The sequence below is a fragment of the Nerophis lumbriciformis genome, linkage group LG01 (assembly GCF_033978685.3).
Source record: "Nerophis lumbriciformis linkage group LG01, RoL_Nlum_v2.1, whole genome shotgun sequence".
NCBI classification, from domain to species: domain Eukaryota; kingdom Metazoa; phylum Chordata; class Actinopteri; order Syngnathiformes; family Syngnathidae; genus Nerophis; species Nerophis lumbriciformis.
This window is the reverse complement of record NC_084548.2, coordinates 25718804-25742500: the sequence shown is the minus strand read 5'-3', so window position 1 is coordinate 25742500 and position 23697 is coordinate 25718804. Positions and strand designations below refer to the sequence as shown.

Below are 23697 nucleotides of genomic sequence, written 5' to 3'. Positions count from 1 at the left end.
ATGCCGAAGGTGCCTTTTAAGCGGCTCTGCGGCGTTGTGATTAAGAAAATAAATGTTTTAAGAAGTTATATTGAAAAAAAAACAAATGTCATTAATAAAACACGCTAGCAGACACCAAAACAAACCAACTGAAATAATTTTAATCAGCCCCTTAGGTCATCTAGCAGCTATAAAATTATAAAATGACATTGCTGAATAGAAAATACGTCTAAGATGTTTTTGTTTCTGACAGTCCATATATTTTGACATGCACACAGACGGAGGATTCTCTCTCAATTGTATGTCTTTGCACCGATCGCCTCCTCACAATGAACGCGGCGCAGTCATTTGTGCTTAACTGTGCTACAGTATGCCAGCTGTGCCATTCCACCATCAGGGAGAATACAGTACATTTAATATACACGGTGGAAAAAATTAAGATGCTAATTTTGTAAATTTACCTTTACTGTATATCATTTCTAAGCAGCTTTATTTTTAAAGAGGGAGAGAGAGAATGTCAAAATAAATACATAATTATAGGTTAGAAATGTGTATTTGATTAAAGGAAATACATATTTGATCGCCTACCAACCAGCAAGCTGTCAAATATCAATTTCACTCAGTCAAATATAAATTAATTTATAATCTTTATTGATTTTTTTTTAATGTTCATATTTTATTTCTCAAAGCTAGCATAGAAATAATGTATTGTTCATATCTTTGTAAGACGGTGAACTAAAATAAATAAATAAATACAAATATTTATATATATATATATAATATATACGTATATTAAGTAATTTATCTATCTATATATATATATATATATATATATATATATATATATATATATATATATATATATATATATATATATATATATATATATAAATATATATATTAGAGATGTCCAATAATATCGGCCTGCCGATATTATCGGCCGATAAATGCTTTAAAATGTAATATAGGAAATTATCGGTATCGTTTTTTTAATTATCGATATCGTTTTTTTAATTTATTTATTAATTTTTTTTTGTTTTGTTAAATCAACATAAAAAAACACAACATACACTTACAATTAGTGCACCAACCCAAAAAACCTCCCTCCCCCATTTACACTCATTCACACAAAAGGGTTGTTTCTTTCTGTTATTAATATTCTGGTTCCTACATTATATATCAATATATATCAATACAGTCTGCAAGGGATACAGTCCGTAAGCACACATGATTGTGCGTGCTGCTGGTCCACTAATAGTACTAACCTAACAGTTAATTTTACTCATTTTCATTAATTACTAGTTTCTATGTAACTTTGTTTTACTTTCTTTTTTATTCAAGAAAATGTTTTTAATTTATTTATCTTATTTTATTTTATTAATATTTAAAAAAATGACCTTATCTTCACCATACCTGGTTGTCCAAATTAGGCATAATAATGTGTTAATTCCACGACTGTATATATCAGTATCGGTTGGTATCGGTAATTAAAGAGTTGGATAATATCGGAATATCGGATATCGGCAAAAAGCCATTATCGGACATCCCCAATATATATATATATATATATATATATATATATAAATATATATAGACTTACCTCTGTTTGAAAAATTAGTTATCCTTGATGTGTTGGGGAAAATAATACAAATGAAATACAGGGACACCTAAAAAATAACATGATATGTTCATACATCTTGCACAGTTATAACTGGCCCTCTGACAGCAAGCACTGCAGGAGAAATTGCAAAGAAGTCAACGTGTTTGCATTTTTACAATCCTTTGTCCTCTAATCTATTTAGCCCTCCTACCCTCCACTCAGCATCAAAATCGCTGCAGGAGATGATAAAGCAAAAGCTGTACTTGAAACAAAAAACATGCACTGAATATCTGTGTGATTATACGCATCACCACTAACACATGCTCTGTTTGTTGCTTTGTCTGACTGAATTATTTAGCATACTTGCATCGCTATTGAAACCCTGGATTTGAGAGGCTTGCTAGACAAAGACAAAATAAGAAATCTTTGTCTCTGCGTGAACAAGGTGTACATGAATCATGCTGGCATGAAAGTTAAGACTTTGATACTGTGGATGTAGTAGATTACATCACTTTAGTACAGGTAATAAACTACTAAAATGATCCAGTTTAAGTAACTGTTCAAACTCAAAGTGTTTAAAGTACAAAGAAAAATAATCCTAATATTTTAGAATTTTTAATATTTATGGGCTAAATTGTGTACAAATTGAGAACAGGAAGGATGGATGACTCAGGAAGAATCCTTCCAGGAGTGCATAAAGACATGACGAAGACATTACCTCATACTTGCACCATTAGAAGGGCTAAGAGATAGCTTTCAAATGCTGCCAAGTTTGTGGCATTTTCTTTTGTAAAAATATTTATAAATTTGCTTCTCTCGGACTGCTTGCTCGTTTGTACAGTTTGTGTTGTTTGTTAAGCGCTTGTTGTTGAATTGTCTTCTATTTTCCCAAAAATTATTTCGTTGAGCATTTAGCTGACATTCTTTTTATTCTTGATACTATGTGAAATGTGACGTGAATGCAATGGACAGAACCACCTGAATGGAATTATAATGAGAGAAGAGCGAAGAGACCACTGGTATGTAATTACTAATGTTGGTCCTAAGATACAGCTAGAGATAAATACTATGTATTTTGATTATTTTTCCTTATGCTAGTAGTATTTGATGCTATCCTTCTTTGGTGTAAGATTATTAACCTATCCTAAAAAAGAGCTCCCGTAAAAAATGCGGTGTGAAATATAAAACCTACATAATCTACTGGAGTTGTATTGATAAAGCGTCCTCTACATCTTCTCAGCCTTTTAAAGTGCAGGCGGACAAAAGTCTTAAAGAACTTGTCACCAACCAAGCTGCTCCCTGTACTGGGGTCCAGCGTTTTTAAAAGAAAAGAAAAAAAAACCTGGTCCTTAATAATGATTTGAGTACGGTAACAAAGATTCTTTCCAAACTTGCCTGAAGTTTACTCTCCAAGACGGCGGTGGCGCTGTCCCCGCTGGTCTCGTCCACCACCACCACCATGTGGGTGAGCGAGTTAACCCGGACCTGCTCCTGCTCCAAGTCCTCCTGCAGGAGCTGCAACAAACATTTCTTACTGAGTGTTTTCCCATTTCTATTGGATTTCCAATGACACAACCACATTAATAATATCAACAATATAACAAGCAAAGAAAATGCTGAAGGTGATTCATGTGGAATTACGGGAAAAGTAGAATTTTTTTTAGCTTGTATGTTTTGATGCTAGAGTGGTTGAAAAATGAGGATAAAATTCCATTCATTTCAATGAAAATTTTGAGACCGGAAATGTGGAGGTCAGGGAAAATCTGGAATTTTTGAAATGTGGGAAATAGCTGTCTAAATGTGTTGAATGTTTTGTATGATGGATGGTTGGAATACGTTGAGGATTGTAAATGTGTGAAGAATTCACATATTCATGGGGGGCGGCGTGGCTCGGGTGGTAGAGCAGCAGTGCCAGCAACTTGAGGGTTTCAGGTTCCATCCCAGCTTCCGCCAACCTCGTCATGTCCGTTGTGTCCTTGAGCAAGACACTTCACCCTTGCTCCTGATGGGTCGACCTTCAAGGTACTCAAAGCCTTTTGACACTATTTCCACATTCACCTTACAAAAGGCAGTGCAGTACATTTGTTTTATCTAATTTGTGATGGGGTTTGTTTTAAGATCAACAGGAGACTTTTAAATATTCAAGTGTTGATCTACACAGAAAATGCAGCCTTATTATAAATTCTAATGTAAAACACCCGAGAACTATTACTGCCATGTATTAGTATTATCATAAACTCTCTCAGTACACAGTAGCGCAGTCTGAGATCATTGCAAATTACCATTAAAATAATTAACCTAATTTTAAATTCATAGTCATTATATTGTTAACGTGTACCTAATGTTGTGTCTGAATTAAAAACGGTCCTGTGTTTGTTGAATAAACCAGGATGAAGAAGGTGGCCACCTTATGCTCTTCCACTTGGTGTTTGACGTCCTCCAAGTCAGGACCGAGCGGCTGAGCCTCCATCTTCTTGACCCGTGCTTCTGTCTTGTCCAGCCAGTCTGTGAGCTGTTGCAGCTGCTTGTGCTGCAGGTCCATCAGGACTTGATGGAGTCTGTGCACAAGGACAAGTGGGACCATCGACAGCATGTTAGCCACAGCACTTAAAAACACACCATTTAAGTTCCCATATTGTTTTTACGAAGTGTATGAGGCGTTGAACCCAACCTTGCTTGGGTTGCGTAGTTCCACTGGTCCTCGTGCAGCGCTAAGCTCCCATATACTGTAGCTCCTCGTGGGCATGGAGCAGAGCGGGCAACGCCCTAAGCAACATTGTTGCCTGCCCAACTATGTGAGGGTAGCCATGCATTATGGGTAGGTTCTGGTTGCTACTTTTTTTATTGCGTCTTCCTCCATTTCTACAAACCCCGTTTCCATATGAGTTGGGAAATTGTGTTAGATGTAAATATAAACGGAATACAATGATTTGCAAATCATTTTCAACCCATATTCAGTTAAATATGCTACAAAGACAACATATTTGATGTTCAAACTGATAGACTTTTTTTTTGTTGCAAATAATCATTAACTTTAGAATTTGATGCCAGCAACACGTGACAAAGAAGTTGGGAAAGGTGGCAATACATACTGATAAAGTTGAGGAATGCTCATCAAACACTTATTTGGAACATCCCACAGGTGAACAGGCAAATTGGGAACAGGTGGGTGCCATGATTGGGTATAAAAGTAGATTCCATGAACTGCTCAGTCATTCACAAACAAGGATGGGGCGAGGGTCACCACTTTGTCAACATATGCGTGAGCAAATTGTTGAACAGTTTAAGAAAAACCTTTCTCAACCAGCTATTGCAAGGAATTTAGGGATTTCACCATCTACGGTCCGTAATATCATAAAAGGGTTCAGAGAATCTGGAGAAATCACTGCACGTAAGCAGCTAAGCCCGTGACCTTCGATCCCTCAGGCTGTACTGCATCAACAAGCGACATCATTGTGTAAAGGATATCACCACATGGGCTCAGGAACACTTCAGAAACCCACTGTCAGTAACTACAGTTGGTCGCTACATCTGTAAGTGCAAGTTAAAACTCTCCTATGCAAGGCGAAAACCGTTTATCAACAACACCCAGAAACACCGTCGGCTTCGCTGGGCCTGAGCTCATCTAAGATGGACTTATACAAAGTGGAAAAGTGTTCTGTGGTCTGACGACATTTCAAATTGTTTTTGGAAATCTGTGAAGGCACCATTAATGCTGAAAGGTACATACAGGTTTTGGAGCAACATATGTTGCCATCCAAGCAACGTTACCATGGACGCCCCTGCTTATTTCAGCAAGACAATGCCAAGCGACGTGTTACATCAACGTGGCTTCATAGTAAAAGAGTGCGGGTACTAGACTGGCCTGCCTGTAGTCCAGACCTGTCTCCCATTGAAAATGTGTGGTGCATTATGAAGCCTAAAATACCACAACGGAGACCCCCGGACTGTTGAACAACTTAAGCTGTACATCAAGCAAGAATGGGAAAGAATTCCACCCGAGAAGCTTAAAAAATGTGTCTTCTCGGTTCCCAAACGTTTACTGAGTATTGTTCAAAGGAAAGGCCATGTAACGCAGTGGTGAACATGCCCTTTCCCAACTACTTTGGCACGTGTTGCAGCCATGAAATTCTAAGTTAGTTATTATTTGCAAAAAATAAATAAAGTTTATGAGTTTGAACATCAAATATGTTGTCTTTGTAGTGCATTCAAATGAATATGGGTTGAAAAGGATTTGCAAATCATTGTATTCCGTTTATATTTACATCTAACACAATTTCCCAACTCATATGGAAACGGGGTTTGTATTGTTGTCGTCTTTCCCTCTAACACTGTTGTTTATCAGCTCTTTTGGATACTCTGAGTTATCATTTAGTTTCAAGATTGTTCTCTGCAGCCCTGTCAGTTGTTTCTTTGTTTTCGGCATTTCTTATACTGTCGGAGACTTTTGTAGCTTCGTATACATTTCTAATCAAACGTGTGGGACAACATCTCACAATTTTTGTATCTGCTTTTGGATCCTAAACCTCGCTGGCCGGGCTTTCACAGATTTTCGATTTGCAGCTGAGATTCCCCCAAGCAACATATAATAGAAAAGGTCAAGGCTGACTTAATGTACAAAACCCAAAACCAGTGAAGTAGGCCTGTTGTGTAATTCGTAAATAAAAACAGAATACAATGATTTGCAAATCCTTTTCAACTTATATTCAATTGAATAGACTGCAAAGACAAAATATTTAATGTTCGAACTGAGAATTTTTTTTTTGCAAATAATCATTAACTTATAATTTAATGGCAGCAACACATTGCAAAAAAGTTGGCACAGGTGCATTTTTACCACTGTGTTACGTGGCCTTTCCTTTTAACAACACTCAGTAAACGTTTGGGAACTGAAAAGACAAATTTTTGAAGCTTTTCAGGTGGAACTCTTTCCTGTTCTTTTGTTCAACAGTTCGAGGTCTCCGTTGTGGTATTTTAGGCTTCATAATGCGCCACACATTTTCAATGGGAGACAGGTCTGGAATACAGGCAGGCCAGTCTAGTACCCGCATTCTTTTACTATGAAGCCACACTGTTATAACACGTGGCTTGGCATTGTCCTGCTGAAATAAGCAGGGGCGTCCATGATAACGTTGCTTGGATGGCAACATATGTGGCTCCAAAACCTGTATGTACCTTTCAGCATTAATGGTGCCTTCACAGATGTGTAAGTTACCCATGTCTTGGGCACTAATACACCCCTATACCATCACACATGCTGGCTTTTCAACTTTGTGCCTATAACAATCCGGATGGTTCTTTTCCTCTTTGTTCCGGAGGACACAATGTCCACCTTTCCAAAAACAATTTATAAATGTGGACTAGTCAGACCACAGAACACTTTTACACTTTGCATCAGTCAATCTTAGATGAGCTCGGTCGGGCCCAGCGAAGCCGGCGGCGTTTCTGGGTGTTGTTGATCAATGGCTTTCGCTTTGCATAGTAGAGCTTTAACTTGTACTTACAGATGCAGCAACCAACTGTAGTTACTGACAGTGGTTTTCTGAAGTGTTCCTGAGCCCATGTGGCGATATCCTTTATACACTGATGTCGCTTTTTGATGCAGTATCGCCTGAGGGATCGAAGGTCCGTAATATCATCACTTACGTGCAATGATTTCTCCAGATTCTCTGAACCTTTTGATGATATTACAGACCGTCGATGGGTAAATCCCTAAATTCCTTTCAATAGCTCGTTGAGAAATGTTGTTCTTAAACTGTTGGACAATTTGCTCATGCATTTGTACACAAAGTGGTGACCCTCGCCCCATCCTTGTTTTTGAATGACTGAGCATTTCATGGAAGCTGATTTTATACCCAATCATGGCACCCACCTGTTCTCAATTAGCCTGCTCACCTGTGGGATGTTCCAAATAAATGTTTGATGAGCTTTCCTCAACTTTCTCAATCTTTTTTGCCACTTGTGCCAGCTTTTTTGAAACATATTGCAGGCATCAAATTCCAAATGAGCTATTATTAGCAAAAAATAACGTTTTCCAGTTCGAACGTCAAGTATCTTTTCTTTGCAGTCTATTCAATTGAATATGTGTTGAAAAGGATTTGCAAAACATTGTATTCTGTTTTTATTTATGATTTACACAACGTGCCAACTTCACTTGATTTTGGGTTTTGTTTGATGTATAATGTATGGTCATAAGGGATTTGTAAACATAGAATTAGACAATATTACAGTTTGATTTGAAGGTTCATTCGCTTACTTGTGTATGTTAGCAAGGAGGCTATGTTCTTATTCAGAGAGAAATATGTAAAACAATACATTACGAACATTGGGGAAGGATTATGACTCAAATTGTAAATGAAAAAAGTATGATGTGTGTCATAAACGTTCCAGGTCTGGTGTCACAAAAAATACATTTCAAATCCAATCTACAAGTGTTACACACTTTCCCAGCCTTCTATGCCAGGCCTTCATGCACTGCGCAGCTACGTTGTCACGGCCATTTTGATCACATCTTTAAAACGGATTCCAATAATAAGCCTTGAGCTTATTGTTAGAAACCGACAATGTTCTTCTTGGTCGGTAACTGTAGTATGCTCAGGGCATTGTGAGCAGACGAGTGAAGCAGTTACAAGTTTTCCTGCCACAACTCTGCTGAAGCACTGAACTAATCAATCGCCCGACCCTATGGCAAGAACTTGCAGTGAACACAATCAACAGTCTTGTAACTTTTCTGACACATCTCCTACATTAATTACATGTTTTATGTAATCTCTGCACAAAGTTTTAACCGATGTAAAAATCAAACCTAAGCTTAATTTAAGAAACATGGCTTCAGACTGATCAGTGTTTGCCCGAGGTTTACATATTTGGGCATGGGTGTATAGCTGACTATATTGCAATTACTCCTCTACAGTTGTGGAGATGTCATTTAATTAATGCAGGGGTGTCAAACTCATTTTAACTCAAGGGCCGCAAGAAGGAAAATCTATTCCCACGTGGGGCGGACTGGTAAAAATATGGCACAATAACTTAAAAACAAAGACAACTTCAAATTATTTTCTTTGTCTTACTTTGGCCAACAATAGAACAATTACTTTCTGAAAATGTACATAGTACAAATAATCCTCTTAGCAAAACACTTGACGCAAGTTGAAAACCCTTAAGAAAAATTGGTGCAGTTTTAAAAACACCATTAAGAACACAATTAACTTTTTTGTCTCAGTGTTTCTACAAAGTCATTAAACTTTAAGCACTTCGTGTTTAGTTTTCTAACCTTGGCAGTTTACTAAAAATGTTTGGAAAAGCAACTGATTGTTTCCACAAACCGCCGCATTGGTGAAATCCGCATACTGCCACAACACATTCATTTATCATCATTCAACTATTACAATTATAATTAAATATGGTGTCAGTTTTCAAAACGACACCATTTTGATGTGGCTTTAGTAAACAGAGCCTGCCGGGACTTAAGACCTTGTTTTAATTCTTCCACCTTCTGTAGCCTCAGTTCTGTGTCCATATTCTTGTCTTTGTCTTTGTGTTTCTTAGACCTTTCATAGTGCCTTCTTAGATGATATTCTTTCATTTCAGCCACTCTTTCTCCACACAGAAGACACACAGGTTTGCTTTTACATGAACATGTACTCTGCCTCCCACCCATACTTGCCAACCTTGAGACCTCCGAATTCTGGAGATGGGGGGGGGGGGGAAGCGGGGTTGAGGTGCAGACAGCATACCCCTTCCCCTTAGAGCTTTTCTGGATGAAATGAAATTCTTTTTTCCAATCATTTTGGAACTTGCAAGCGTATTTCTTCTACTTGCTCGTCGTCGCCACGTCTCTTCTTCGTTCTTCTGCTTCGTCTCCTTCTTGTTGTGTGTGCAGTTGTGCACTGAGCTCCAAAAGCCGTAGATGTTATTGTAGCGTCCCGGAAGAGTTAGTGCTGCAAGGGATTCTGGGTATTTGTTCTGTTGTTTTTGTGTTGTGTTACGGTGCGGATGTTCTCCCGAAATGTTTGATGTGGGTTCACAGTGTGGCGCATATTAGTAACAGTGTTAGAGTTGTTTGTACGGCCACCGTCAGTGTGACATGTATGGCTGTTGACCGAGTACGCCTTGCGTTGTCATTAAACCAGGTAAAAGATCATACAAACCCCGTTTCCATATGAGTTGGGAAATTATGTTAGATGTAAATATAAACGGAATACAATGATTTGCAAATCCTTTTCAACCCATATTCAGTTGAATATGCTACAAAGACAACATATTTGATGTTCAAACTGATAAACATTTTTTTGTGCAAATAATCATTAACTTTAGAATTTGATGCAGCAACACTTGACAAAGAAGTTGGAAAAGGTGGCAATAAATACTGATAAAGTTGAGGAATGCTCATCAAAGACTTATTTGGAACATCCCACAGGTGAACAGGCTTATTGGGAACAGGTGGGTGCCATGATTGGGTATAAAAACAGCTTCCCAAAAAATGCTCAGTCTTTCACAAGAAAGGATGGGGCGAGGTACACCCCTTTGTCCACAACTGCGTGAGCAAATAGTCAAACAGTTTAAGAACAACATTTCTCAAAGTGCTATTGCAAGAAATTTAGGGATTTCAACATCTATGGTCCATAATATCATCAAAATGTTCAGAGAATCTGGAGAAATCACTGCACGTAAGCAGCTAAGCCTGTGACCTTTGATCCCTCAGGCTGTACTGCATCAACAAGCGACATCAGTCTGTAAAGGATATCACCACATGGGCTCAGGAACACTTCAGAAACCCACTGTCAGTAACTACAGTTGGTCGCTACATCTGTAAGTGCAAGTTAAAACTCTCCTTTGCAAGGCAAAAAACATTTATCAACAACACCCAGAAACGCCGTCGGCTTCGCTGGGCCTGAGCTCATCTAAAATGGACTGATACAAAGTGGAAAAGTGTTCTGTGGTCTGCCGAGTGCACATTTCAAATTGTTTTTGGAAACTGTGGATGTCGTGTCCTCCGGACCAAAGAGGAAAAGAACCATCCGGATTGTTATAGGCGCAAAGTTGAAAAGCCAGCATCTGTGATGGTATGGGGGTGTATTAGTGCCCAAGAAATGGGTAACTTACACATCTGTGAAGGCGCCATTAATGCTGAAAGGTACATACAGGTCTTGGAGCAACATATGTTGCCATCCAAGCAACGTTACCATGGACACCCCTGCTTATTTCAGCAAGACAATGCCAAGCCACGTGTTGCATCAACGTGGCTTTATAGTAAAAGAGTGCGGGTACTAGACTGGCCTGCCTGTAGTCCAGACCTGTCTCCCATTGAAAATGTGTGGCGCATTATGAAGCCTAAAATACCACAACGGAGACGCCGGACTGTTGAACAACTTAAGCTGTACATCAAGCAAGAATGGAAAATAATTCCACCTGAGAAGCTTAAAAAATGTGTCTCCTCAGTTCCCAAACGTTTACTGAGTGTTGTTAAAAGGAAAGGCCATGTAACACAGTGGTGAACATACCCTTTCCCAACTACTTTGGCACGTGTTGCAGCCATGAAATTCTAAGTTAATTATCATTTGCAAAAAATAAATAAAGTTTATGAGTTTGAACATCAAATATCTTGTCTTTGTAGTGCATTCAATTGAATATGGGTTGAAAAGGATTTGCAAATCATTGTATTCTCTTTATATTTACATCTAACACAATTTCCCAACTCATATGGAAACGGGGTTTGTACAACGTGTCAGCATTTCTTGACAATCTTCGAGTAAATACAATTGTGAAACCCGTCCAACGCTACATTATTATGTGACTGGGTCGGTACGCTGTTTATGGAGGAAAAGCGGACGCCTGGACAGCATGCGACTGTTAAGGGGTGAAGGTTTCAGGTGAGAGAGGACGTTAAAGGCAGTGCCTTTAAGGCACGCCCCCATTTTTGTTGTCCGGGTGGAAGTCGGGAGAAATTCGGGAGAATGGTTGACCCGGGAGATTTTCGGGAGGGAAACTGAAATTCATGAGTCTCCCGGGAAAATCGGCAGGGTTGGCAAGTATGCTCCCACCTGGCTTGAAACCCCCTGTTCTCACCATCCACCTTCCGTTTAGCCATTATTGGGAAGGGGGTTGCTAAATGTTGACATCTGCCCTGAATGCTGATGAATATTGAAGCCGAGGCCCCCAGTTCGCGGGCTACCGTTGCATTGTGGGGAATGTAGTATTGGTGCGTGAAAAACAGCAGTCGGTGCTATATACTAATCAAATATCATCCCAGGGGCCATAGATAATTCATTCGCGGGCCGGATCTGTCCCGCTGGCCTTGACACCTAGGAATTAATGCAATTGCTCCCCCATAGTTACATTTCATAAACTTTCGTACGAGAAAGCAATTGATGAAAGACTTCAATTGAGTCCAAAAAGAGACTCGTCATTGAATGAATGATCGCTCCTCCACACCCAGATGATAAATTGTAAATGTGTAAATGTAGAGGCAGACATGACATGATGTCATGTCAATTACATAGACTAGATAAGCACATTGTGTTTAATAAAAGACTAATGCAGTGCCTGTTCTATATAAAAGGTATTAAAAAGGGTTAAATTAGCTTGACCATTTTATATATGATATCATATCACTGCTCATTGTTGCACACCTGTTCTGTCTCTCCATGCTGGCCACCCTAAGGTGCTCCCACCGAGAGTTCAGTAGGTTCATCTGCTCCCTCACTTCTGTGTCCTCCTCCTCGCTCAGGTTCCCTTCAGCCAGTAAGGCGGCACCGGCCCGTAGGACGCGTCCGACGCTGCCCTGGTGTGTGGTGAGCTCCACCATGTAGCCCTTGAAGAGGAGAGGCATCAACATGTCTCACAGTTGCAGAGGTTCCACTTGTGAAAGGCTTACGAGCTGATAGAGGCTCTTGTGTTACAAGCGTACGCTGAATGACCTGACGACATTCAATTGAAGTGCTTTCCAAATACATTAACTCACACCTCTCTTCATTTTCAAGCACTTGAATTGTACACTACATGATTGTCAAAGAGCTGAACAGTCTCAGTTTACTGAATCTGGAGAGGATCACTGCGAAGAAGTGTTTATGTCTTGCAGAAAAACACAACATTTATTGCCATTTAAATGAGCTGTCGCTAAAATACACGACAACAAGGGTGTCTAAACTTTTTCCACCAAGGTCTGATACAATTTGTCATTAAAGATGCTAAATGCAATCCACTGTATGTCAAGACATGATAAGCTATTTAAACAAAACATCCACATCTCCACTTTTGTGAAAAAGCAAATTAATTACAGCAGTATCCCGATTTGTGTATGCCCCGCTTTTTGTATAATAATATAAGTTTTGCCAACATTTGGCAATGGTTTTCGTATCTCAGTTATCAGTTATCATTAGCATTGCTGGTTATAGACGAGTTTGTTTGCACGTGTGTCATTCTGCGGAATTATGTACACAAACAAAGAAGTCAGCCAGAAAACATTTACCATGTAATACAAGTTGGCATACGTCACAAGTCAGGGCAAAGCTCAAACCCCTCACCTGGAACAAGGCCAAAATGTTTTATAAATATCTCTTAAATGTATTTATGGTTTGAGAAAATATTTTCAGCACCTATGGGGATCCTAAATACACAAAAATATGTGTCAACAGGCAAGAATAGTGGGTTTTGCTATGAGATATCAGTTTTCACAGAACCTGTAATACGAGTTACTGCAGTCCTACAATGTTAATATACAGTACAGGCCAAAAGTTTGGACACACCTTCTCATTCAATGTGTTTTCTTTATTTTCATGACTATTTACATTGTAGATTGTAGGCATTAAAACTATGAATGAACACATGAAAATCTTAATTTCCCCTCGGGGATTATTAAAGCACTTCTGCTTCTGATGTGGAGTTATGTACTTAGCAAAAAAAGGTGAAATAACTGAAAACATATTTTATATTCTAGGTTCTTCAAAATAGCCACCTTTTACTCTAATTACTTTTTCGCACACTCCTGGCATTCTCTCGATGAGCTTCAAGAGGTAGTCACCTGAAATGGTTTTCACTTTACAGGTGTGCTTGAAGTTAATCGAGAAAATGCCAAGAGTGTACAAAGCAGTAAACAGAGCAAAGGGTGGCTATTTTGAAGAAACTAGAATATAAAACATGTTTTCAGTTATTTCACCTTTTTTTTTTTAAGTACATAACTCCCAATGTGTTCATTCATAGTTTTGATGCCTTCAGTGACAATCTACAATGTTATAGTTATTTATTATTAGCCTTTATTTAACCAGGTAAAATCCCATTGAGATCAAAGATCTCTTTTCCAAGGGAGACCTGGCCAAGAGGGCAGCAGCAAGGTTACATTAAAAACAGTAAACAAATACATAAAACATCACATTTACAACATTAAAACTTGCTCACATGACACATGTGCATACAGACAAGGTAGACTGCAATCCTTTCACAGAAGCTTTAAACTCATTCAACGTAACTAGGGTTTGAAGTTTAATGTTCGATTGTAGGTTATTCCAAGCCTTCGGTGCTGAAAACCTAAATGCTTTCTTGCCCAGTTCAGTTCTTACTTTGGGGACGACAAATTGCAGAACATTCATTGAACGAAGATTGTGACTTCCTTGTTTCTTTGTTAAAAGACAAGACAGATAAGATGGAGTGATACCCAGAATGGTTTTGTAGATGAAAACATACCAATGATTGAGGCGTCGAGCACATAAAGATGTCCAGTTAACCATTGAGTATAACACACAATGGTGAGTAAGGGGAGCGCAGTTGGTAATGAATCTCAGTGCCCCGTGGTACACACTATCCAGCTTGTGGAGACAACCAGCAGTAGCATTCATGTACAACACATCTCCATAGTCAATAACAGGTAAAAAGGTTGTTTCCACCAATTTCTGTTTCACAGTAAAAGAAAAGCAAGACTTGTTTCTATAATAAAATCCCAGTAAAAGTTTCAGTTTTTTTTACAACATACTGAATGTGCTCCTTAAAACTCAAGTGGTCATCAATTAAAAATCCTAAATATTTAAAAGCAGATACTAACATAATTTGTTATGAAAATAAAGAAAACGCATTGAATGAGAAGGTACGTCTAAACTGTAAATCAATCCATTCTTCACAAAAATTACCCTTTGGTTCTCAAATTTGAAGTTGACAAAAGCGGTCGATTATGTTTGTCAATGTAAACTGAAGCATGCACTTTTGCTACTGTAATGTCCTCACCTCATGTGTGTGAAACTGCTCCTTTACTTCCTCAACAAGGTCAGAGACGGGAGGCTGAGACTGGAGCCCATCTTCAGCCGACAGAAGCCATGTCAGCACCTTGACATCCACAGTAAAAGAAACATCACGGTAATGCTTTAGTTTGTTATCATGTTTAACAAAGTAATAATGAAGTACACCATGTTTAGTTGCACAGTTCCACATAAGGAGGTAGATGACGTTATTTATTTTGCATAATTGGCCACGATGCATGTGCATGTACATTTTATGGATGTTGTGAGAGAGACAAATCTTTGGGCTTGAGCTACGAGAATGACAAATAAGTGCTTAACAACATGTGCAAACAAAGATATTGTACAATTAGTTGGCGCGTTTCGGGTGATCTGCCAAGACTGCATGCGCAATAAAAACAAATGCAAAAATGGTGTGGAACGCCCGATTTAAATGAGGTTTAAATGAGTTTTGTTTGTTTGTTCACCTCGGAGATATTTATTTTCTATGTTGTGAAACATGCATCATACAACTATAATCTGCACCACATTTTCTGGATATCAGAAGCTCCTCCAGTGCGATCCACAGTATAATGAAATTACTTTTTTGCACTCCAACAAATGCACTTTAGAAAATGTCTGTGTTGGGCCAAAAACAGCGACAATGAATGCAATTGTGCGCTGGAATTATACAGATAGAAGAAAATACGTTTAAAAAAAAAATAGGGGATAGATTAATAATATATATCATATATAACAAAACAAATGCCATTAAAAAACCCCAGCAAACACCAAAAGAAGTCAATTGAATCCGTTTTGGTGTCTGTTATCTTTAAATGGGCATCCTGATAATCTGAATCTGTTCTGTATATACTTGATGGGAAACACGAAATGGATTGCTATTTTGCTCATTTATGAGATACAATCCTCGGTGCACAGGCTTAGTTGATCAGCTCTACGGATGCTATTAGCTTTGCACGTGTTTTAATACTCACAAACCTTTAGTAGATAAGGCCTTAAGTCTTTCATGGCCTTGCAGATTTTTATTAGACAGAACAAAAACAGATTTTGTCGCAGTATTGACCCCTGTGGGATACTAGAGGTGGGATAATGCTTCGATTCTCCGATGCATCACAATTTGAACGTGGGCAATTCATTAATAGATGGGCAAATGTCCAAAATTTTATTATTTACGCATGTTAAATTAAGTAATAAAGATGGTTCTAACATGCACCATGAATGCCAATGTTCTCTAAATGTTGTAACTAACCATTGGAGAACCATTAGCCAATGTTCTCTAAACGTTAGTTGCAGGTTTGGTTCTAACTAACAATTAACGAACCCCTTACCTAATATTATTTTAAACATTAAGAGAGAGGAAAAGAATAAAATATATGCTAGCCGTGGTGTTAAACGAGCTTGAATGTCAATTAGTGAAACAATAAAATAATGAATGCTTTGTACACTTCAACACGAGGCTAATAGGAACCGCGTTACAGCATAAAGTAACCAGCCAAGAAGAAGAAATTAGCAGGTGGGTTAATAAATCAGGAGAGACAATAAAATCCACACAGTACGACAACACGTTTGTCAGCCATAGATATGTACTGTATGAGAAGAAGAAAAACAAGTCTTTGAGCCACAACAAGTTTATGGCGACTGGGGCCAAAGTGTCTGAACATTATGTGGTTTTAGAAGACACAAAATTTAAACCAAGGATGTTTGCTTGCCAAGTAGGCTCTTTTATTTATTTGTTGACTATATATATATATATATATATATATATATATATATATATATATATATATATATATATATATATACAAAACATCCATAAACCGGAAATGACACAATACTGAGTATGTCAGTAGCCAAAGGAGGAGCTTTGTTGACATAATATCATTTTATTCAAAATTAAATGTCATGCATTTACAAAATATAATATACAATAAATTAACAATATAAAATGTAATAATAATATACAGAATAATAATTATAGATGTAAAAATAATGTATGTATAATCGAATCGTAGCCTCTGAATTGAATGGATGTTTAAAGTGCCCAAAGATTCCCACCTCTATGGTACACTAAAGACTATATCTAGACATGTTCTTACAGCTTCATGACTTTCCTTCTCTTTTCTAAGTAACTGTGCACCCTGTTTCAAACCAACGTGCCTATCCATATATTTTCCTGTATTAATTAAGAGATTATGGTCAATTGCTATTAGTACTGGTTATATTTCTTCAGTTATTTCAATCCGGGCCATTGATGTTTAAATGTTTGCTCGCTATCAGTATTGGGTGCTTATAAGTTTAACAATGTATCTAACCTATTACTAATTAATTTCTGGGTAAATTGGTAAATTGCGTAAATAAGCAAACTAAATTGATGTTCGTTCAAAGTCTTATACATCTGTACTTATTCCTCTATTTCATTTTTTTTCTAGAAATGCATCAGATTAAAATGACAAATTACTGACGTATCTTAAAACTTCTTGATAGCCAATTAAATCTTTTCCATATTGGTTATATTATAGTCATGGAACTTCTAAATCACACATTAAATTAACAACTAATGCCATTATGACATACTTCCTCCAGGGCCATTTGATAACCCTCCAGAGTGGTGGAGCCGGGAGGTAGAGGACTGAGGCCTCGCTGCAGCTCCTCTTGACTGGGACTCAGGAACTGGAGAGCGAAACCGGTTGATGACGAAGGTGTCAGGGTTCACAAGGTAAGGAAGAAAGGGAAACAGATAATTAAATGAAATTGTAATTCCCTCAGAAATACCACGTCAACGCAAAGCGATTCTGGCGCTGATGACTAAAATAATTATGTAGAGCATAAGACACACTCTTCTGATGGCAGTGCGTCAAACATAAGGAAAATGAAGTAAAGTTAGACAGTAAGATATATCGTAAACATAGGAAAAAAATACTCAAAAAGCGGAGAAAGTCCGACCAACATTAGCCACATCGTTGGTCTAAGCCCTATGTGTCAAAGTCAAGGAATTAATTATCTATGGCCCCCGGGATGATATTTGATTAGTATTAGAACCGGCCTGCAGGCCACAGCCGCAAGCTGCTGTTTTGCACGCACCAATACTCCATCAGTGTTGGTGCTAGGAATTTTCAAAATCAAGTCTTAAAAAAATGGGGTCCCACAGTACATTTTTGGGGTGCCACTTTTTTGTAACCGTTTTGAAAACGAATGATAAATGTATGCATTATCCTGTTATATCTCACATTCTATATTGTGTTTTGGAAAAAGGTAGTCATAAACGTTACATTCATTCACTTTCTTCTTTCTTTCATGGCACTAAATTTTACCGCTGCCGGTATTTTTTTCTATATTTTTATTGTAATATTTTCAGAATGTGTTTGTTCTATTTTTGCACCAAAGTACGACAAAGAAAACAATCTGAAGTGGTTTTTATTTTTTAGTTTTAAAGCCATGATTTTAATAGTCCGACCCGCGTGTGCACAGATTTTCCTCCATGCGGCCTTTGAGCTAAAATGAGTTTGACACCCCTAGTCTAAGCCATTTAAATTTTTGCGGAATTTGGTTGGTGAAACAATATAATATACACTATATAGCAGGGGTGCTCACACTTTTTCTGCAGGCGAGCTACTTTTCAATTGAACAAGTCGTGGGGATCTACCTCATTCATATATATAATTTATATTTACTTATTTATGAAATATATGTTTTTGTTATTAAGTTAAAGGTGTTTCATGATAATGCAAGCATGTTTAACACATATAGTTAATATTGTTAATGAATTAAAGGTGTTTAATGATAATGCAATCATGTTTAACACATAATTAATATTGTTAATAAATTAAAGGTGTTTAATGATAATACAAGAATGTTTAATATATATAGTTAATATTGTTAATAAATTAAAGGTGTTTAATGATAATACAAGTATGTTTAATACATATAGTTAATATTGTTAACAAGTTAAAGGTGTTTAAAGATAATGCAAGTATGTTTAATACATATAGTTAATATTGTTAACAAGTTAAAGGTGTTTAATGATAATACAAGCATGTTTAATACATATAGTTAATATTATTAATAAGTTAAAGGTGTTTAAAGATAATACAAGCATGTTTAACACATATAGTTAATATTGTTAACAAGTTAAAGGTGTTTAATGATAATACAAGCATGTTTAACACATATAGTTAATATTGTTAATAAGTTAAAGGTGTTTAAAGATAATGCAAGCATGTTTAACATATATAGTTAATATTGTTAACAAGTTAAGATGTTTAAAGATAATACAGGCATGTTTAACACATATAGATTCCTTTCTTTCATGAAGACAAGAATATAAGTTGGTGTATTACCTGGTTCTGATGACTTGCATTGATTGGAATCAGACAGTAGTGCTAAAAACGTCCGCATTTTCGAATGGAGGAGAAAAAAGTCCTCCTTTCTGTCCAATACCACATGAAAGTGGTTGGTTTTTGGCATCTTATTTGTCCAGCTTCCGTACTCCTTTGTATACACTTTACAAGAAATACATTGTCGGCAAACTCCGTAGCTTGCTAGCTTGTGCACGCCAGCTTTCTGACACTCTTGTTTTGTTAGCGCAACTGTGCAACTGTGCAGTCGGTCTTTGGAGTTTTGACGACAGGTACGGCGCCAGAGTCTGTTAAAATAAAGTGTTTCTCGCCTTCCAGTCGGTAATTTTAATGAGCTGGCAGCAGCCAGCGTCATCTCAGAAGACCCTCGGGCGCCGTGAATGTCAATCAAGTGACAAAAGTGACGTCATAGTGAAGATTTATGATCGCTCATTTTTAGGACTATTTTTTTAATGCCTGGCTGGTGATCGACTGACACACCCTCCGAGATCGACCGGTAGCTCGCGATCGACGTAATGAGCACCCCTGCTTATAGTGTGTAGTATTCATCCTTTTATTATTCTTATTTTTGCTGCTTTCCTGTTAAAGCTTTGTTTTGCAGGTAGTTATTTCTAATGGAAGAGATGGAACAATAAATATATAAATAAAGTAACTACATAGAATAAATATATATACAGTAAATAAGTAATTTGTTTATTGTTCTTTTTATTAAACCACCATGAATGAGGATCATAGCACAAACGAGGACTTTGACAGAGACTTTGCTGATGAACATTTGGACACAGCAGCACAAACAGATGGACATGGACGTGTAGCGTGGGGCGTTAGTATGGTGTGGCACACAGACCTGCTCAGTAAAGCGTCTCCTCTTTTGCTCAGGCGACTTGACATAGGCCGCCTGGGTGTAGGCGCAGCTTTTATAGCGAGGCTGAGGGGAGGGACTCTGTACTCGGCCCTGAGCCACACTCAATGTGATCTGAGAGCCAGACAGAAGACACAGTTGGATGGGGGCAAGACAGCAAAGGCAGGTGGTAGAGGACGGCAAGACAGGTGAGGAACGCACCACACAAAAGGGATGAACACGAGAATGCAGACATGATAGAGAAAAGAGAACAGAAAAAAAAAAAATAAAGACATTAGCTGTTTCCATCCTAACGTCAAGCTAATTTCTGTAAAACAATTCAGATGTCTGAACCGAACATCGTTGAACATTTTCAAAATGCGACGTATAATGCAACAAATAATAATAATATAGCAGACATGTAGGAAGAATACGCAATCATGTGTGCTTACGGACTGTATCCCTGCAGACTGTATTGATCTATATTGATATATAATGTAGGAACCAGAAATATTAATAATAGAATGATTTAATAAAAAAATAATTAAAACAAATTAAAAAATGTGTTTTATTTTATGTATTTATTTATTTTTTGTGCGGCCCGGTACCAATCGATCCACGGACCGGTACCGGCCGCAGCCCGGTGGTTGGGGACGACTGATTTAAAGGGGTCATAATATGATTGTTCTCTTTTAAACCACTTCCTTGTGATCTACATTACATGTATTGGTGGTTCTTTGGTCAACATTTTGCATAGATTATGTTTTACAGACCATCTTCAAATCACTTTCTGACCGTCTCTTCAGGATGAGCCGTTTTGCGGGCGGTCTTATTTACTTGCCTCCACATCGACAGCGTCTTTTCCCCGTCAGCCATGTTGTAATTTTTAGGGCTTTCATATTAAGTCTACTGATAGATAAAAGTTAGAACTATACGCTACTTTGTATTACAAATGGCAAGTTCGCCCTGAGATCGGTAGGTTGTGAGTTCAAACCCCAGCCGGGACTCATTACCTCCCTGCTTTGCATTCAGCATCAAGGGTTGGAATTGGGGGTTAAATCACCAAAAATGATTCCCGGACGCGGCCACCGCTGCTGCTCACTGCTCCCCTCACCTCCCAGGGGGTGATCAAAGGTGATGGGTCAAATGCAGAGAATAATTTCGCCACACCTCGTGTGTTTGTGACAATCATTGGTACTTTAACTTTAACTTTAACAGTGGAGGATGGAAGTACAAGTACGAGACAGTCTGCCCCACAACAAGAGGATAGAGAAAAAGAAGGAACTTATGACTACAATGGCGGGCTGGGGTAAACCTCTACCTTGAGGCAGTATAGCTTGGTTGGTAGAGTGGCCGTGCCAGCAACTTGAGAGTTGCAGGTTCGATCCCCGCTTCTGCCATCCTAGTCACTGCCGTTGTGTCCTTGGGCAAGACACTTTACCCACCTGCTCCCAGTGCCACCCACACTGGTTTAAAAATGTAACTTAGATATTGGGTTTCACTATGTAAAGCACTTTGAGTCACTAGAGAGAAGCGCTATATAAATATAATTCACTTCACACTTCACATATATCGAGATATCCGCTGACGTCACATGTTGGAAAAACGTTGATTCGATTTCAAATATTTGGGTCTTATGCAGATCCCAAATGCACAAAAGCAGGTACCAATAGGTAAGAAAGGTTAGTTTTGCATTATAAGTCCCCTTTAAAGGAAGTGTGAAATATGTCTATGAAAATTAGGATTGATGGGCCTTTGCAAATGTGTTTTACAGTGTGTTTACCCACCTTACAAAGATATAAACAAAACATGGTTATGGAAACTTAAACATAATACAAAAACACATCTAATTTTATAAATTAATGTGCATTTATTTGAGGTAAATTAGTATTTCATCCCCTTCTGACCAGCAAGCATTGTAACCCCAAAAGAGTGTTTATTTTATGAAACACACAAATGTGTCATGTTCCTTTAAGTCAGTGGTTCTTAACCTTGTCCGCTACACCTCCCTGATACCGAAGTACATGTCAAACTACTTCCTTAACGTAAATGACCGCCATAACCACAACACCAGGGGGAGCTCCACTAACCACGTTAAACCCAGATTCCGATCTAACTCATTCTCTTTCTATGCCACATCAATATGGAATGCACTCCCAACAGGTGTAAAAGAAAGGGCATCTCTATCCTCCTTCAAAACCGCACTAAAAGAACACCTCCAGGCAACTTCAACCCTAAACTAACACCCTCCCTTCCTCATCATACCTCCTCGGATTGTAAATAATCAAATGTAAACAATCAAATGTAGTCACTTTTTCTTATAATTTCTGATCTCTCTCTCTGTGTCCAATACTTGCTGTACATATGTACCAAGTTAGACCCACACTGTTTCAATGTCAATTTCTCTGATGATGCAATTGTTGATGACTGAAGTATTGATTCCAACCAAACTTAACCCCCCCCCCTCCATATCCCACACCCCGGATTGTAAATAATGTAAATAATGTAAATAATTCAATTTATATACTGTGATGATTATCTTGTGTGATGACTGTATTATGAAAATAGTATGTATCTGTATCATGGACCCCGACTTACACAGGTTGAAAAACTTATTCGGGTGTTACCATTTAGTGGTCAATTGTACGGAATATGTACTTCACTGTGCAATCTACTAATAAAAGTTTCAATCAATCAAAAAAGGTACCGAACCCCACCAGTTTTTTTTTCAAATTCAAGACAAAGTTATATGTTTTTGGTAACACTTTAGTATGGGGAACATATTCTAAGTAATAAAGACTTAATTTAGAGTTATTTGGACACTAGGGGAACATATTCTAAGTACTAAAGACTTAATTTAGAGTTATTTGGTTCGGGTTAGTGTCAGGGTTATAATAAGGCCATGTCGAATAAGGCATTAATAAGTACTTAATAATGACTAGTTAAGAGCCAAAATGTTACTAATTTGCATGTTAATAAGCAACTAATTAATGGTGAATATGTTCCCCATACTAAAGTGTTACCATGTTTTTTTTACTGGTGCATAAAATGAACTGTGCATGAACATCACCTTGTTCAAACAACAAAACCAACACAGTGCATGAACTCACAACAAATTACACACCTGCAAATCAGTCAGCTGTTGCCGTAGCCGTATTACGCCGATAGGGAGAAGCTTGTATTTACACAATGAGTCGGGTGTGTTTTGACCTCCGCCGAACCCCTGAGGCCGACTCACTAAACCCCTAGGGTTCGATCAAACCCAGGTTAAGAACCACTGCTTTAAGTAGTCCTAATCTCAATAATTATGTGGAAAAAATGCACACATTTTCAAAGACCTGCACAAGACTGGAACAGAATACAAGCAAGAAGCTTGGTGAATTAAAAAAAGTACTATTGGTGCAATTTTAGATAAAGGTAGGATAATAACTTAATAGTCCATTACCCTCCTTCCGGAGCTCCATGCAAGAGTTTACCTGCTAGAAAAAGGATGATTGTGAGAAAGGTGAGGAAGCAGCCCAGAATTCCAAGGGAGGAGCTGCTTAATAATGTCAATGGTGTTGGGAGCACAGTCAGCAAGAAAAGCATTAGTAACACACTTTTCTGTAATGGATTGACATCCTGCAGTGCTTAAGAAGACACATGTACTGTCTGAAGTTCGATAATAAACTGATGATGGGGTCACACGACTACAAA

General features: G+C 38.0%; 1 protein-coding gene across 1 annotated transcript in view; it reads right to left on the bottom strand.

Annotated features, from left to right (window-relative positions):
• The window catches only part of dmd (dystrophin), a 586555-nt gene that overhangs the window by 354607 nt on the left and 208251 nt on the right, over window positions 1–23697 (bottom strand). The window contains exons 10-15 of the mRNA XM_061978041.1: window positions 20008–20136; window positions 17380–17475; window positions 14795–14893; window positions 12211–12392; window positions 3987–4137; window positions 2975–3094 (exon numbers count right to left, since the gene is read on the bottom strand). Coding sequence (XP_061834025.1) covers window positions 2975–3094; window positions 3987–4137; window positions 12211–12392; window positions 14795–14893; window positions 17380–17475; window positions 20008–20136 — 777 coding nt within the window. The remainder of the gene's footprint in view (window positions 1–2974; window positions 3095–3986; window positions 4138–12210; window positions 12393–14794; window positions 14894–17379; window positions 17476–20007; window positions 20137–23697) is intronic.